General features: G+C 44.8%; 1 protein-coding gene across 3 annotated transcripts in view; it reads right to left on the minus strand.

The window, feature by feature from the left end:
- The window catches only part of ZFC3H1 (zinc finger C3H1-type containing), an 833,014-nt gene that overhangs the window by 727,779 nt on the left and 90,725 nt on the right, over positions 1–14,510 (minus strand). For all 3 annotated transcript variants that reach the window (XM_086921759.1, XM_086921741.1, XM_086921749.1), the window contains exon 8: positions 13,773–13,976. In XM_086921759.1, the coding sequence (XP_086777885.1) occupies positions 13,773–13,976 (204 nt within the window). The remainder of the gene's footprint in view (positions 1–13,772; positions 13,977–14,510) is intronic.

Genomic DNA, 14,510 nt, shown 5'->3' on the forward strand with positions numbered 1-14,510 from the left:
CTACCTCGACAATGTCTTCCTCGTCTTCAATGTAGTAGTCGAAGTCATGCTCCGATTCTTGATCCGACAGTTGTTTGTATTATTCGGCCTCGACAAGATCTTCTTCGTCGCCAAAGAGGTTATCTGGCTCTGGCGCTGGTTTCTGCATGATGAGTCTAGCAGCCCGTCAAGTCCGAATTGTCTTTTTGGATCGAAATTGGGCACAGGCTAGGCAGTCGGATTCGTTATGTTCAGGAGATAAACACTTGTAACAAACTGGGAGTTTATCGATATGTGGGTATTTAGAGTTACAGAGAGATCATCTTTTAAACGGGCTCCGTTCCATCGACTGGTCGCGTGGCGCCGAGAAGGCCCGCGGCCTGATTCGACGTCCCAAAGTGATTAAAGTTTGTAAAGAAGCTGTCGGCACCGATTCGAGACAATACCGACGATACCGAAGGCCTTTTGGCCTCTAGAGAGTGTAGTTTTGATTCCGAACTTCGAGTAAAGGAAAGTTCATCCGAACCCAATGGCGGAAAAAAACAATCTAAAGATGGAGAGGATGCCCATGTGCACTGTAGTCCAGGGGAGGAGCCACCGATCTCGTGATACTTCGAAGACTCTTCCAGGACAACAATGTGCAATCATCCGGACCCAACACTAGGCGGCGATCTATGCACAGATATGAATGTCAGCAGCCCACATGCCTCAAACAATATTTTTCAGTAATAAGTTGCTAAATATACAACAGTTTAAAAAATGCAATAGAACTTGTACTTTGTTTGATTTACAGGGGAGCAGTACTATGCACCACTTAGCAAATGCAGTACATTGAAATGAAAAAAGTGTTAGACTGGTCATCTTTTGGCGTGTTTCCCCAGAGTTCTTTGCTTTCTGCCCTCCAAGTTTTGACTATGTTTTTGCTGGTATAACGTTTCTGCGCGTTTTTCGCACCGCTAATCAGTGATAAAGCGCTGGTGCTCCTGTGGTAAATTGGGTTATGATTGGATGTGTTACTTGTCAGTCCCCAGTAAAGGGACCGGCGGGTGTCGGGGCTTGTGAGTCAACCGCTACTCGTGGGCCTGCAGCACCGATTGTGCCACCCAAGTATGTAGCCTGAAAAAGGTACAAGTGAAGGAAATTCGGTATGCCTTAACTTAGCGTCTAAAGACGCAGCCTTTAGCAAGGGTGCCCTTTTCATTCTGAGTTCATAGAGGCCACTTTTAGAAAGTGGGTAGTATTGTGTTCAGTCATCCTGTGTGCCTCTGCTGGAATGTGGATTGCCGGACTTGTTTTTGGGACGACAGATGGCTGGGCAGCAGGGTGGCTCTAGATAGTCTAGGTAGATGAGCAAAGGGCTAAACAGACCAGGGTTACGATGGGGGGAGGGGGGGTGTTTCCTTGCACCTCAAAGGGCCTGGTCTGCCTTTGAAAAAGCAGTCTCCACCTCCTGCAAGGAATTCCCACCAGATAAGGCACAACTGGCTCTGGCCGGACACCAACAGCCTCTGCCTGGAAGATCGAAGGATTTTTGTGTATAAATACTGGGTCCCTGACCCCTGAACTTTAGAACTCGTCTGGATCAAGAAGACTGCACAGAAGAGCCCGAGAAGATGCTTAAAGGAATGACCGCTTTGCTGCGTGCTTTGCTGGGCTGACCTGCAGTGGCTGCTTTTATCTTGGGCAGTGAAAGGCCTGAACTGGACTTTCTGCAACCGAATTGATGAGACTCTCCAAGGGCTTGAGGTAGAGATTGCCCCCTGTTCACGAAGTCTCAAGAACAAAGACTTCAGGTCCTTCGACCCGCAGCACTGGGGACTGTGTTTTGTACTGCAACCCAAAGAACGCCACTCAACAAAGTCTACGACGACCCTGCGGAGCCCATGTCCTCAAGGCACTGCAGAGTGCACTGCTGCAACACAGCACTGCGACCCTGGTCTCACCGACAACGCCTGCCGACGCCATCACCAAGCTGCTGTTCACACCACGACCTGTAGGCACCGCACTCCACACTGCCTTGTTTCATGCCGAAGCTTTGGCACCGCAGAGGGCACTGCCACCGCGACCCTGGTCTCACCAACGCCTGCTGACACAGTCACTGAGTCACTGGTCACACCGCGACCTGTGGGCCCGCACTACCTCGCTGCACGACGATGGCGTGGCCTTCCTGACGCCGCCACTTCCCCCCCGAAATAGACACCGCTTGCAGCGTGGTTCGGGGGCACCGCTCATAAGTTGAATGACGCACCACCCTTAACCCAAACCGCAGCATTGCCCCACCGACGCCAGTGTCATCTACTCTAGTTTGTCCGCCAATGGCAGCGCTTCAACTACGACAACGCCGCTGCTTGCACCATGACCTGCTAGCAACAGGAAGAGCACCGCCTCCATCTCGCACCGCAACTCTGGTCTCACTGACGGCGCCATCTAATGCAGACACCGAAGTGCTGCTCGCACCATGACCTGAGGGCACCGCACGCCACACCGCAGCACCCAACAGTTGTTGGCGCCAACGCACCGGATCCCAACAGCAAGGAGCTCTTCAAGGGCTTCATCGCACTGCATCTATGAAATGTACTTTTCGCGGGTCTTCCTGACACAGTAGTTGGCCTGCGACCCCGCAGTCAGCCAGAACTGTTTTGGGGATTTGTGTGCTCACGACGCCGTGGAAGCTCAGATGGGGATATCCACACAAGGAACTCTTTTTAATCAACGTATTTTTGGAACGGTGAACTTAAGTATAGTAGTGTGGATTTTTATCGTTTTTGGTTGTGTCTTAATTATATAAAAATATTGGATATTTTTCTAAACTGGTGTGGTGTCCTTTTGTAGTGTGTCCACTGTATTACTGTTGGTTATGTGCAAATGCTTTACAAACTGCCTCTAAGATAAGCCTGGCTGCTCGTGCAAAGCTACCAACGGGGTGAGCAGGGGGTTATTTTAGAAGTGCAACTCCCTTATCCGGACTAGAGTGGTTGCCTGGCTTTGGCCCATGCCCTAGTCTACCAGAATTCCTATTTCGAACAATAGGCTTTTTCAGTAAATGACAGGTAAGTTACTTTTTACGTTACTTTTCTAACTCCGCGCTGATACCTAGATTCAGCACTGGGAAATTTCCTGTAAACCGGTAAGTAATTACGTTTTAGTTATTCACATGATTTTTAAAGAATATCATTAGATTTCAAAACTCCACTAAATTGTCAATGTTATCCTATGGAGGAAAAATAGGTTATCGGTTCACAGGTAAAAGATCGACTGTGGGAGTTAAGCTTCCGGGGATAGGCTCGGGGGTCCCCAGGGTCAGCGATGAACTGTTGCACCCTCAGCGGCACTAGGTCGGCCGGGTGCAGAGTGTTGAGGCCCAATGTTATCCAATGGGGGATAGGGGGCCTCCGGTTGGTGGCTGCTGGCAAGCAGGCCACTGGGTTGAGTCAAAGGTTCTCGGGTTAAAGTTAGGGCAAATGGGAAAAAGTAGCACAAAAGGTGCATCCTCACCGCCACTGGGGCGACCAGGTGCACAGAGCTGTTTCAACGTTGGGTGTTCTGTTTTCAATGGAGAACCTCCGGTTTGCAAAAGCACTGCAGGCAGGGAGACTAAGGACTTCTGGGTGCAACCGCCAATTGGAGAGGTAAGTTGGGAAGCTAAGGGTTGGTTAGATACACTGTTTGGGCACTTTTGGGGTCGGATCTTCTTACCAGATCCTGGTCGTGGTTAGGGGGGGCATTCTGGATTTAGACTGCAGGCTTTGGCTGGAGGCAGGTCAGGGGTCGCCAGATCTCGGGTCAGGATTGCCAGGTTGACCTTGGTGTTTTTCCACTCAAGCTGGGTTTGGTGGGCTGGATTTGCGGCCTCTGGTTTCTGCCAGAGGTTGCAATTGAACAAATCTGGTGTTCACAGGAGAAGTCTTTTTGGAAGTGAAGGCAGGCAGGTTCTCTGGGGTTTGAGGTTGCTGGTTGCAGGACACCAGGATTTCACAGGAGCAGGTTTGAGGGTAGGCATGCCGGTAGGGCCGGGGCCAAGTAAGTGGGTGTCTTCCTCTTGTTAGCTGGCTGCCCGGCTGTTCGGTCCTTCTTTTCTTCTTGTTGTCAGGCTGGATCTGTGGAAGCGAGGTTCGGGGTGTATCCTAAATACTAGATTTAGGAGCGTTACAGATGGGTGCAGGGACCCAAGGGTACCTTCCCTGGGGTGGGTACACCCCTCATCGTGCCACCCTCTATTGGGAGGGGGGCAGGAGCCTGTCCCTGGTTGGTTGGATCCCCCCCCCCCATCTTCAAGATGGCGGGGACTCAGTTGTGCTTCACCTTGCCTCCCCCACCCGAGAGGTGGAGTTCACACTTTTTTTCCTGCATGCTCATCCGCATAAAGTGTGTGTGGGTGGGGAGAGGGGGGGGGGGGGTAGAATCAGAGGGGACCAGTTGCTGAAAGCAGCAAATGGTCTCAAGCTCACAAAGGCGGCATGCCTTTGAAGCTTCCCATTCGTGAACCCTGCCCATCCTGGGGGAGGAGGCTTCGCACCTTGTCCCAGGATGTGCATCGTTTCAGGCCCCCGAGAGCAGCAAGCCCTCGACCCAGGGGTCCAAAAACATGTCTTCTAGTGGTAGCATAAGCAGTCACTCAGGCAGGTCACTAGAAGTTGGTCAGGTTTCAGGGGGAATCTCCAAGATGCCTTCTGTTGTGCATTTTACATTAAATCCCAGACTAGCATCAGTGTGGGTTTAATGTGCTGAGAAGTTTGATACAAACCTTTCCAGTCTTCAGTGTAGCCATTATGTTGTAGTGGAGTTCGTAATGACAAACTCCCAGCACCATATACTCTTAATGGCAGCAATGCACTTACAGTGCCCAGGAGTTGACTTGGGCACTGTAGGGGTGACTGATGTATTGCCGGGCAGTGGTTTGTGGACATGGCATAAAGGAAGGTGTGCCATGTCGACTTCACTTTGTTCTGCACCAAAACATGCAGCCTGCAAAGGCAGTGTGTGAGGGTCAGGGTACAGGGCCTCTAAGGGTGGCACAATAAGTGCTGCAGCCCTTAGGTACCCAGGGCACTGCGACCTAAGTAGGCATCTGTGGGGCCATTTACCAGGGGCCGACATGTGGCCAGAGATACCAATAGGGTTTAGGCTGCAATGCAGTTTTAGGGAAGGAACATATGCCCTGGGTACCCGATTAGCAGGAGCCCAGGGCACACTCCGTCAAAGAACATCAGCAATTCATAAAAAAAGATGGGGCATACCATGCAAGAAAGAGGGCACTTTCTCACAGTCCTACACTGTCCCTGTGTGCCCAAGACTCTCTCAAGATTGACTTTCTTCCCCTCCCCCCTGCCTTTTGAGTTTAGACAGACTGGTCCATAGACCCTGCTTGCTGCCTCTTTTTCCACAGGACCATTACCAGTTGAGTGAATGAGGCATGAATGAGGCACCTGACACTTGGTACGCTAAATCTAATGCACCCGGATTCCAGAGTTTCACCAGAGATGACCTGTTGCTGATGCCTTGTGCCTTGCCCCATACTCACCTCAATGAATTATGATGGATTTTGGGTCCACCTAATCGCGCACTGTTCACCTGGTGCTCCGCACTTTATCTGTTTTTGTTAATTATCCCAACATTATGAACCAACTAGTTTCACTTGTTTTCATGTTCACTTTTAATCATTGTATTTTCATTTGTTTTTCAGTAATTTTTTCAACTCAGTTATTCATAGTATTCATAACAATGTACATTCGTATTCATGATATGTTTCCTTCAATACTTTTCTACTTTATACATAACATATATAATCCTTCATTCCTTGCCGAGCCCAATGCATTACGGCACCTGTGTGGCGCCTTCGTCAGGGGCAACTCTGAAAGAACAAAATAAAAGATATGCTTTGTTTGAGTGATTGTGTTATGTTTATGCATGGGGGTTCCGTTTAATGTTTCATGTCTTCCTCATACCTGTGCGTAATACCTCTTTGCGATGATGAAATTATGCAAATATCCAAATATCCAACCGATTCACTAGATTTCGGTCCCAAAAAAACCAAAAAAGAACCACTATTTAGCTTCCTATACCACAAGATTTGTGTTCTTGGTTGACTTTTTTAAGTAAAGACACATACCTCTTTCCGTTTGCCAGTTAGATTCTGAAATCACAAAGGTAAACAACCTTAGAATGCTACTTCTTTGCCATGTATATAAAACAGATTTGCTGTTTGTAAATGCACACCGTACCTTGTCTTCGGTATTACTCTGCGCCTACAAGATCAAAACAGAAGAATGCCCCTAGATTACTATCTATGCTCCAAGATGTACTGCTCGCTAACGTTTTTAAGATTGTGTGCCCGTACCCGTGCTTTGTAACCGTCTGACCTTACGAAGAAACCGCAGCCTTGTGCTAGTCCTCGTTTGCTCTCCGTATTCCAAATCGGGTGTTTACATTAACTACGCGTACTCCGTGAACTCCGCGCGGTTTCCCAGTAGTAAACACAAAAACTGGACTGTGTGTGCTCTCAATCTACCCGATTTCGGCGCGCCATCTTAGCGTTGTAGCAAATACTGCTGATTTCGAATATGTCGAGTCGTGTACTATCTTGTCCACATTACTGTGTTGTAAGCTGTAATGCAAAACTATCTGCTTATTTATACTGGGCTGTTATAATCTAACCTTGACTATTGTTCAGTCTAAGGGTTTCCGCTACCTCGATGTCTCGTGATACGTTATGCCATATTAAACCGATTCGTGATTCTCATGGTAGCCTGCATATGATAGGTTATCTGTTTATGCGGTGATACAGATGGGTGAAAATGTACATACTTAATTTGGCAACATATGATCTGATATATCTGTTGGAATCACTTCTTATACATATATCATTGACATGTGTTCACACAAATGAATCGTTCACAAAATCATTTTCTTATGATCATACACTCTATAGGTAACATGCTAGATCATATTTGTCATTTAATCCTATTGGAAACATTGTATTTAAATATTTAATCCAGAACAGTTCTCGTTTTAAAAGTCTTTGGTAATTGTCTATACCTGATTTTATTTGCACCTGTTCTATGACTAAAAATCTTAACTGTGAAATGCTGTGTTTTTGTTGTTTCCAATGTTGTACTAACGGGGAAGTCAAATTCTCATTGCGGATCCGACTTATGTTCCGTTATTCTTGTCTTTATCTTTCGTTCCGTTTTTCCAATGTACATTTTGCCGCATGGGCATTTTATACCATAAACTACATTCTGCGTATTGCAGTCACTGGTATGTCTTAGTTGTACTTGTTTTCCAGTTGTGGGGTGCGTACATGTATTTCCCGTTATTACGTTGTTGCAATTAGTGCAATTGAGGCATCTGATTGTTCCTTTGTATTCTGTGGTTGCTGGTGGAGGTTGTTTGTGTTTCAATCTTTCCTGTAAGTTTGATCCTCTAGTATATGCATGTAAAGGCAAATCTTTGAATAGTCCATTGAAATCTGGTTCTGTCGATAGTAATTCCCATCTCTTGTTAATTATGCTTTTGATCTTCTGGAATTGAGGTGTATATTTAGTTACGTATACCATTCTTTCTTGTGATGCTTTTCTTCTGGGTTTAAGTAGCTGTGCTCTATCCATTTGTTTTACTTTGTCCAGTTGTTCCTGTAGTATGGAGCTAAGGGTATCCTCTCCTGAAATTGTAGTACCTGTTTTGTTAATGTTCTCTCACAGGTTTGTGTCTGAGCAAATGCGTTTAATGCGTAGTTAATGTAAACACCCGATTTGGAATACGGAGAGCAAACAAGGACGAGCACAAGGCTGCGGTTTATTCGTAAGGCCCGACGGTTACAAAGCACAGGTACGGGCACACAATCTTAAAAACGTTAGCGAGCAGTACATCTTGGAGCATAGATAGTAATCTAGGGGCATTCTTCTGTTTTGATCTTGTAGGCGGCAGAGTAATACCGAAGACAAGGTACGGTGTGCATTTACAAACAGCGAATCTGTTTCATATACATGGCAAAGAAGTAGCATTCTAAGGTTGTTTACCTTTGTGATTTCAAAATCTAACTGGCAAACGGAAAGAGGTATGCGTCTTTACTTAAAAAAGTCAACCAAGAACACATATCTTGTGGTATAGGAAGCTAAATAGTGGTTCTTTTTTGGGGGTTTTTTGGACAGAAATCTAGTGAATCGGTTGGATATTTGGACATTTGCATAATTTCATCATCGCAAAGAGGTATTACGCACAGGTATGAGGAAGACATGAAACATTAAACAGAACCCCCATGAATAAACATAACACAATCACTCAAACAAAGCATATCTTTTATTTTGTTCTTTCAGAGTTGCCCCTGACGAAGGCGCCACACAGGTGCCGAAATGCATTGGGCTCGGCAAGGAATGAAGGATTATATATGTTATGTATAAAGTAGAAAAGTATTGAAGGAAACATGTCATGAATACGAATGTACATTGTTATGAATACTATGAATAACTGAGTTGAAAAAATTACTGAAAAACAAATGAAAATACAATGATTAAAAGTGAACATGAAAACAAGTGAAACTAGTTGGTTCATAATGTTGAGATAATTAACAAAAACAGATAAAGTGCGGAGCACCAGGTGAACAGTGCGCGATTAGGTGGACCCAAAATCCATCAGAATTCATTGATAAACACAAGGAGTGACTACCCTTATTAATCGCGGCACCAATTGAATATTAACAAAAACCAACACAGAGCGGAGTGCTCCTCACGCCCCCAGTATAAACCATACTCACCTCAGGCACAGGAGAACATTTTTGTAAGTCGTTGCTACATGACCCTATGCACTATATGTCTATTCCCCATAGGATAACATTATCGCTTGTAGTCCACAGTAGAAGTGTATTTTATTTGGTCTTAAAAACAGATCGCTCAAAAAGTACTTACCCGATTACAACGATCTTGGTGTCTAAAATCATAAAATCAGTGTTCTTATAAATTGGTGTCTGGTTTCTTCGAGTGCATCTCATTTACCGACTCTTGTGTGCAATAAGTGCTTAATTCTATCCTCAGATAAGCCTAAACTACTCACCCACACTTTCACAAAGGAGAGTTTTTGGGTTATTATTTAACCTCTGTAAATCAAAAAGGGTTGCAGAGACTCTCTACAATGTGCATCTTCTTTTGCAGAACTATATAGAGCCAGCTTCCTAACAATTTGCTGCTGCTCTGTTCTTCAGAAAAAACGCAAAGACAAGTCAAATGATGATTTTCTAATGAAAATGAATATACACATACATACCCATGCATTCGTACACATGTACACATACATACGTACACCTGTACAACTGCAGTCGTGAAGCTCGTCTAACTTCGCCCACCTAGCAGGAGCTGGTGCAAGGGCAAAGGTCGCAGGAACCAATATAAATTCCACACTCACTCGCACTACTGCGCAAGTAAAAGGCCTGCAATCTAAGGGGAATTTTAAAGATATTTATTACTACTGACATGTTTCTACCTGCCCGTTTTTTGTCAAAGCTGCATAGCAATGAATGTCACCCCAATTACTTAAAATACAAAAATAAAGGAAACTACACACACAAGTGGGCTTAATAAACAGACTTGTGGAACCATGAGCAAATATATTCTCCATGAAAGAGAGATGAAATGATGGGTATGCCATAAAAAATAGTAATTCACAAACACAAATGTGCCCCCAAATTATAAACACATGCCAAGAATGTCAAAGAGAAAATGGCTTTCCGTCAGTTAGACCATTTCATCGAGTCATCTCAGGTGCTGCATCCGGCCCAGTCAGGGTTCAGGGCCGCCTATAGCACCGAAACTGCCCTGGTTGAGATGTCTGAGGCGATTCGAGAGTGCCTGGATGGAGGTGGCAGAGCAGTTCTGATTTTACTAAACCTCTGCCGCCTTCGACACGGTGCCCCACAGCCTACTTCTCACCAGACTGGCGGCAGTTGTTACCCAATCAAGTGCCAATCCAGAGATGCCATCTTTTTTGGAAAATAGGACTCAACAAGTCTGGATGCCTCCCTATGCTTCTATGCCCAAGAACCTCACTACCGGTGTTCCACAGGGGTCTACTCTTAGCCCCCTGCTTTTTAATGTGTATCTGACGCCTTTGATTTACCTGGCAGAACAGTTGGGGGCAAAAATAATGTCCTACGCCGATGATACCCAACTTCTGTTCACTTGGCCTAAGGACAATTTGGATACTTCGGCAGTCAGATTGTGCCTCATCTGTCTTTCGCTGGCTAGCACTTGCCCAGCTCAAGTGCAATGAAGACAAGTCCGAGGTTCTTCTCTTCGGATCCTTTCCTGATAATGTTGGTGCTCTCTTATGGCCACCTGACCTTCCTTGCCCCAATTCTATGGGGGGGGCCCAGATAAGAACTTGTAGGTTTGGTTTGGAAGCAATCTGAAATTTGAGGACCACATTAGGAAACTCACCGGCACATGCTTTGGCACTCAAAACCCTACGTAGGTTTTTTCCACTTCTTCCGCGAAAGGCCAAAGAGACTGTGTCACGCGCCTTAATCCTCTCCAGACTTGACTATGTGAATGCCCTGTTTATTGGTCTACCTGATTACCTGATTCAACGGCTGCAGGTGATCCAAAATGCAGCTGTCCGCCTTCTGTTCACTCTGCCTGGGAGGGTTAGCGTCCGCTCCCATCTTCGCAGTCTCCACTGGCTCCCGGTGGCTCACCGGATTCTGTTTAAATCACTGGTCCTCTCCTTCCGAGCTACCCATCAACTCGGTCCGATGTATCTGAGGAAACGGTTTACCTTCTATGTTCCGAATCGATGCCTCCGATCGACCAATCAATCTCTGATGGTGGTGCCTAGATTCAGGTACTCTGGACTGGGTGGCCAGTCCATTTCTGTCAGGGCCTGGAATGCAGTTCCTTTGTGTCTCAGGGCTGCCCAGTCCATTTCTGTTTTTAAAAAGGATCTGAAAACCTATCTGTTCAATAAGCCCATTTAACTGCCCCCTTTCTTTTCTCTCCCGAGGCCCTACTCTGCTTGCCACTTCCCCCTCCGCGCCAGGATACTAGCTTAGTAACAGAGCGCGTTATAAAATCATTTATAACATAACATAAAATAATAAATGACATTTCAAATGCAACTCAAATTCGGCATGCCAAAATTTCCACCACATTTGTAAATTTTCATTGGTGATGCTTCAACAGTTAAGGCGAAAAACAATTGAGGACTTAATCTTCAAAAAATGTTACAATTTTGGTATGCTATAATGCCAGCCACGCTCGTAAATGGTCAATTGTAGAGCACCAGTGTGCCAACAATATGCGTACATGTTTTGGGGATAAATTCAATATACAACATATATAAATGTCTAATCAGTAAAAATAAATGTAAAAAGTGCTAGCATGCCTTAATAACAAATAAACAGGGGCGAGTTTTTCACTTGGTACGCTAAATCTAATGCTCTATTGTATGGCCAAACTTTAAACCACAGCATTTTTTCCAACTGGCACGAGACGGGTTTGCTCAATTCGGATGAAATGCAATTCTTTGCGAAAAAACCTACAACACCTTACTTTACATGTCACCTAAAATACACAAGCACTGCACTGACCCAGCTGGTAGACCAATATCGGATAACAGTTTTTCTTGAGCACACGTCTATATACCTAGACGTATGCCCTTACATTGTAAAACTACCGTCTAACAGTAGGAATACTATGGATTTTAGAAGTAAAATACAAGACATCCCTTAGAAATATATCCTTGCCACAATTGATATGGTCTGAAAATGAGTAGAGCCGGGCACAGCTTTTGGTGATGTTTATAAGAAAGGTAAAGAGTTTATAGGTGCTCTCAGGTGTCGCCCATCACTCTGGGCGAGTGTAGATAAATCAGAATGAGTGTAGCCAATGGATCATTGGAAACATCCCTGAGGCACTCAATGTTATGTTTTGTTCAAAACAATTTAGCTAGACGATCATTGCTGTTTATCCATGTGGTTCTTTTTATTTTATTTTTATTCCATCATTGATATTGATTTCATATCCATATGACGAAGTGTTTCCAAATAAGCTTTCAACATTCACAAATGCAACATTTATAGTCCGCTCCAATGCATTTCGGGCCACCGCCCTTCATCGGGGAGCATAATGGGTGAAGTTTCAAAGCATTCCGGACGCCGGAGACGGCTTGGATGATCCACATGGATAAACAGCAATGATAGTCTAGCTAAATTGTTTTGAACAAAACATAACATTGAGTGCCTCGGGGATGTTTCCAATGATCCATTGGCTACACTCATTCTGACCATTGATATGGTGCCACTTTACACTTGCATCAAACATGAACAAGGGCTTGAAGCTTGCAGGCACTTTTTCAGAGACAAATCTGTCCATTTAACATCACTCCATGTTACTGATTGAAAGGTTAAGGTTTTTGCTTGGAACATAACCACTCTGTTTGAAAATCATTGGTTCAAACAGCTCATCAGGAATGCTATAGGAAGTTGCTTTTCTCCAAGATACGCCGGTATGTTCATGGGGTGGTTGGAATTGGAGCATAGATGGACAGATGATATTGATACGTGAACACGCCAAGTAGTATTGTGGACACAGTACATGGATATTTTTTTTTATTTGGGAAGTGCCACAGGGATTTTTGGACGCTTTCCTGGTATTGATTGCGTACCATGATTTGAACCTGATGTTTACCGGTAGGACAGACGAAAGTACCATCGATTTTCTAGATGTTTTGGTTCAAGTGGAAGGTAAGAACATACACAGTCTTTTCAGGAAACCCACTGCGGGCAAAAGTGGTTTACATGCCTGCAGCCACAGACTACACAATCTAAAATGGAGTATCCCCTCCAGGGAACTTCTAAGAGAAAAGGAATTGCAGCACCAACTATACATTTTGTTCTGAAAAGAATGGTGGGAAGCCTTGAGGCCCAATGTTATCCAGGGAAGGTGATCAGGGGAGCCAGTGACAAACTTGCAGGTGTCAACAGGGACAGTCTCCTTAATCCCAGAAACAGGGAAGGGGATAACAAGATAGTGAGACCATCACCACTTACAACAGTCAATTTGCCACTGCTAATATAGTGAGAAAGCACTGGCACTTTGTGAGATCAGACCTTATCGGCAAGCTGGTAAGTCCACGTCCCCACGACACCTACTGGAAAAGTGATTCCCTCAAGGAGCTGTTGGTACACAGCTATACTAATCGGCAGCAGAGTTGCACCGGTATCTGGCTGTGGGAAATACCAGGCTACTTCAAGTGTGGGAAATGCAAGGCGTGTGCACAGAGTTCCTACAAGAAAGCATATCTGCTGCCGACAGAGAGCAAGATCAAGAAATTTGTGACATGCAATAGTGATTTTTTGTGTACGTTCTGAACTGCGGTTTGCAATATGTAGGCCGCACAATGTTCCCAGTCAAACAGATTCTTGAGCATTTGCCTTCAGTCAAGAATAATGATCAGAGTTATTCCATGGCTAGACATTACACTCTCACACAAGCAACAGGCACGGATAAAATGTACAGAAAAGGAAATAATCCATCTGGCATATTTATTTTTAACTGGAAACCATTCATTCTAAATATTGCTATAAATCAACAGTGCATCTATAAAGCATGATAGATAGGCAGCAGGGAATCTAGCAAATCAGCCAGCCCTAGCGAAGCTTTGCTCTATCCAGGGATATCAAGATGTGTAAAAAGCATGTTTAAAGAGTCACTGACATTAAAACAATTAGCTAATTAAGGAAATGACAAAGAAATAAGCAACAATCGAGCTGACTGTGACAATATTATCTGTCAGCATTCTATTACCTCTGGCTTGTATGTTCGTTTAGTCATTAACGATTTAAGCAGCTCCTCCCGTAACAGCATTTCTTCCTCCTCTTCCTCATCTGCAAATGGTGGTTTTGGTGGCTGTTCTGGCTCCTCTGGAGGAAGGGGCGGAGGAGGTGGAGGGAGCTGATGAGGAGCACAAACCACACCATCTGCATAAACTGTTGTAGCCGGTTGCACATCCTAGGGCAAATAAAGAGAAAACTACCATAATACAAAATTTAACAATTAAATAAAATCGCCAAAAATGCAAAAATATTTTCAACTATTAGTAATATAACAACTGTCACTTTCAGGTTGGACTTAACCTGTTTCACTGACTCGGTGATGTGCCCATAACTATGTACATGCCTGGCTCTGCAACCTATAGCTCTAAGTAAAGGCATGTAATTTTTTTTTGTTTTTTTTTTTTTACTAAGTTTGGTATGTTGGCTCTCCAAAAGTAGGTACAACCAAAATAGATGCTGCATGCCCCTAGGAACCAAAACACTATCCATGAGCTTTAGACGCTAGGAGGATCAGTGCTCTGTGGAGAGTAGAATACATTTAGATAATTAAGACTCAGAGTTTGGGGGGGCGTGGTCTGGCCACGAAGGAAGATGGCCGCATAAACGAAGAGCTCCACTCCGGGAAGGAACCCAAATGGAGGGAGCGCTCTTCCCAGCAAGACGAAGACTACCAACACGACGATTCAGAGTACGCTGAACACAGGGGCCG

The sequence above is a fragment of the Lissotriton vulgaris genome, chromosome 1_1, assembly GCF_964263255.1.
Source record: "Lissotriton vulgaris chromosome 1_1, aLisVul1.2, whole genome shotgun sequence".
NCBI classification, from domain to species: Eukaryota; Metazoa; Chordata; class Amphibia; order Caudata; family Salamandridae; genus Lissotriton; species Lissotriton vulgaris.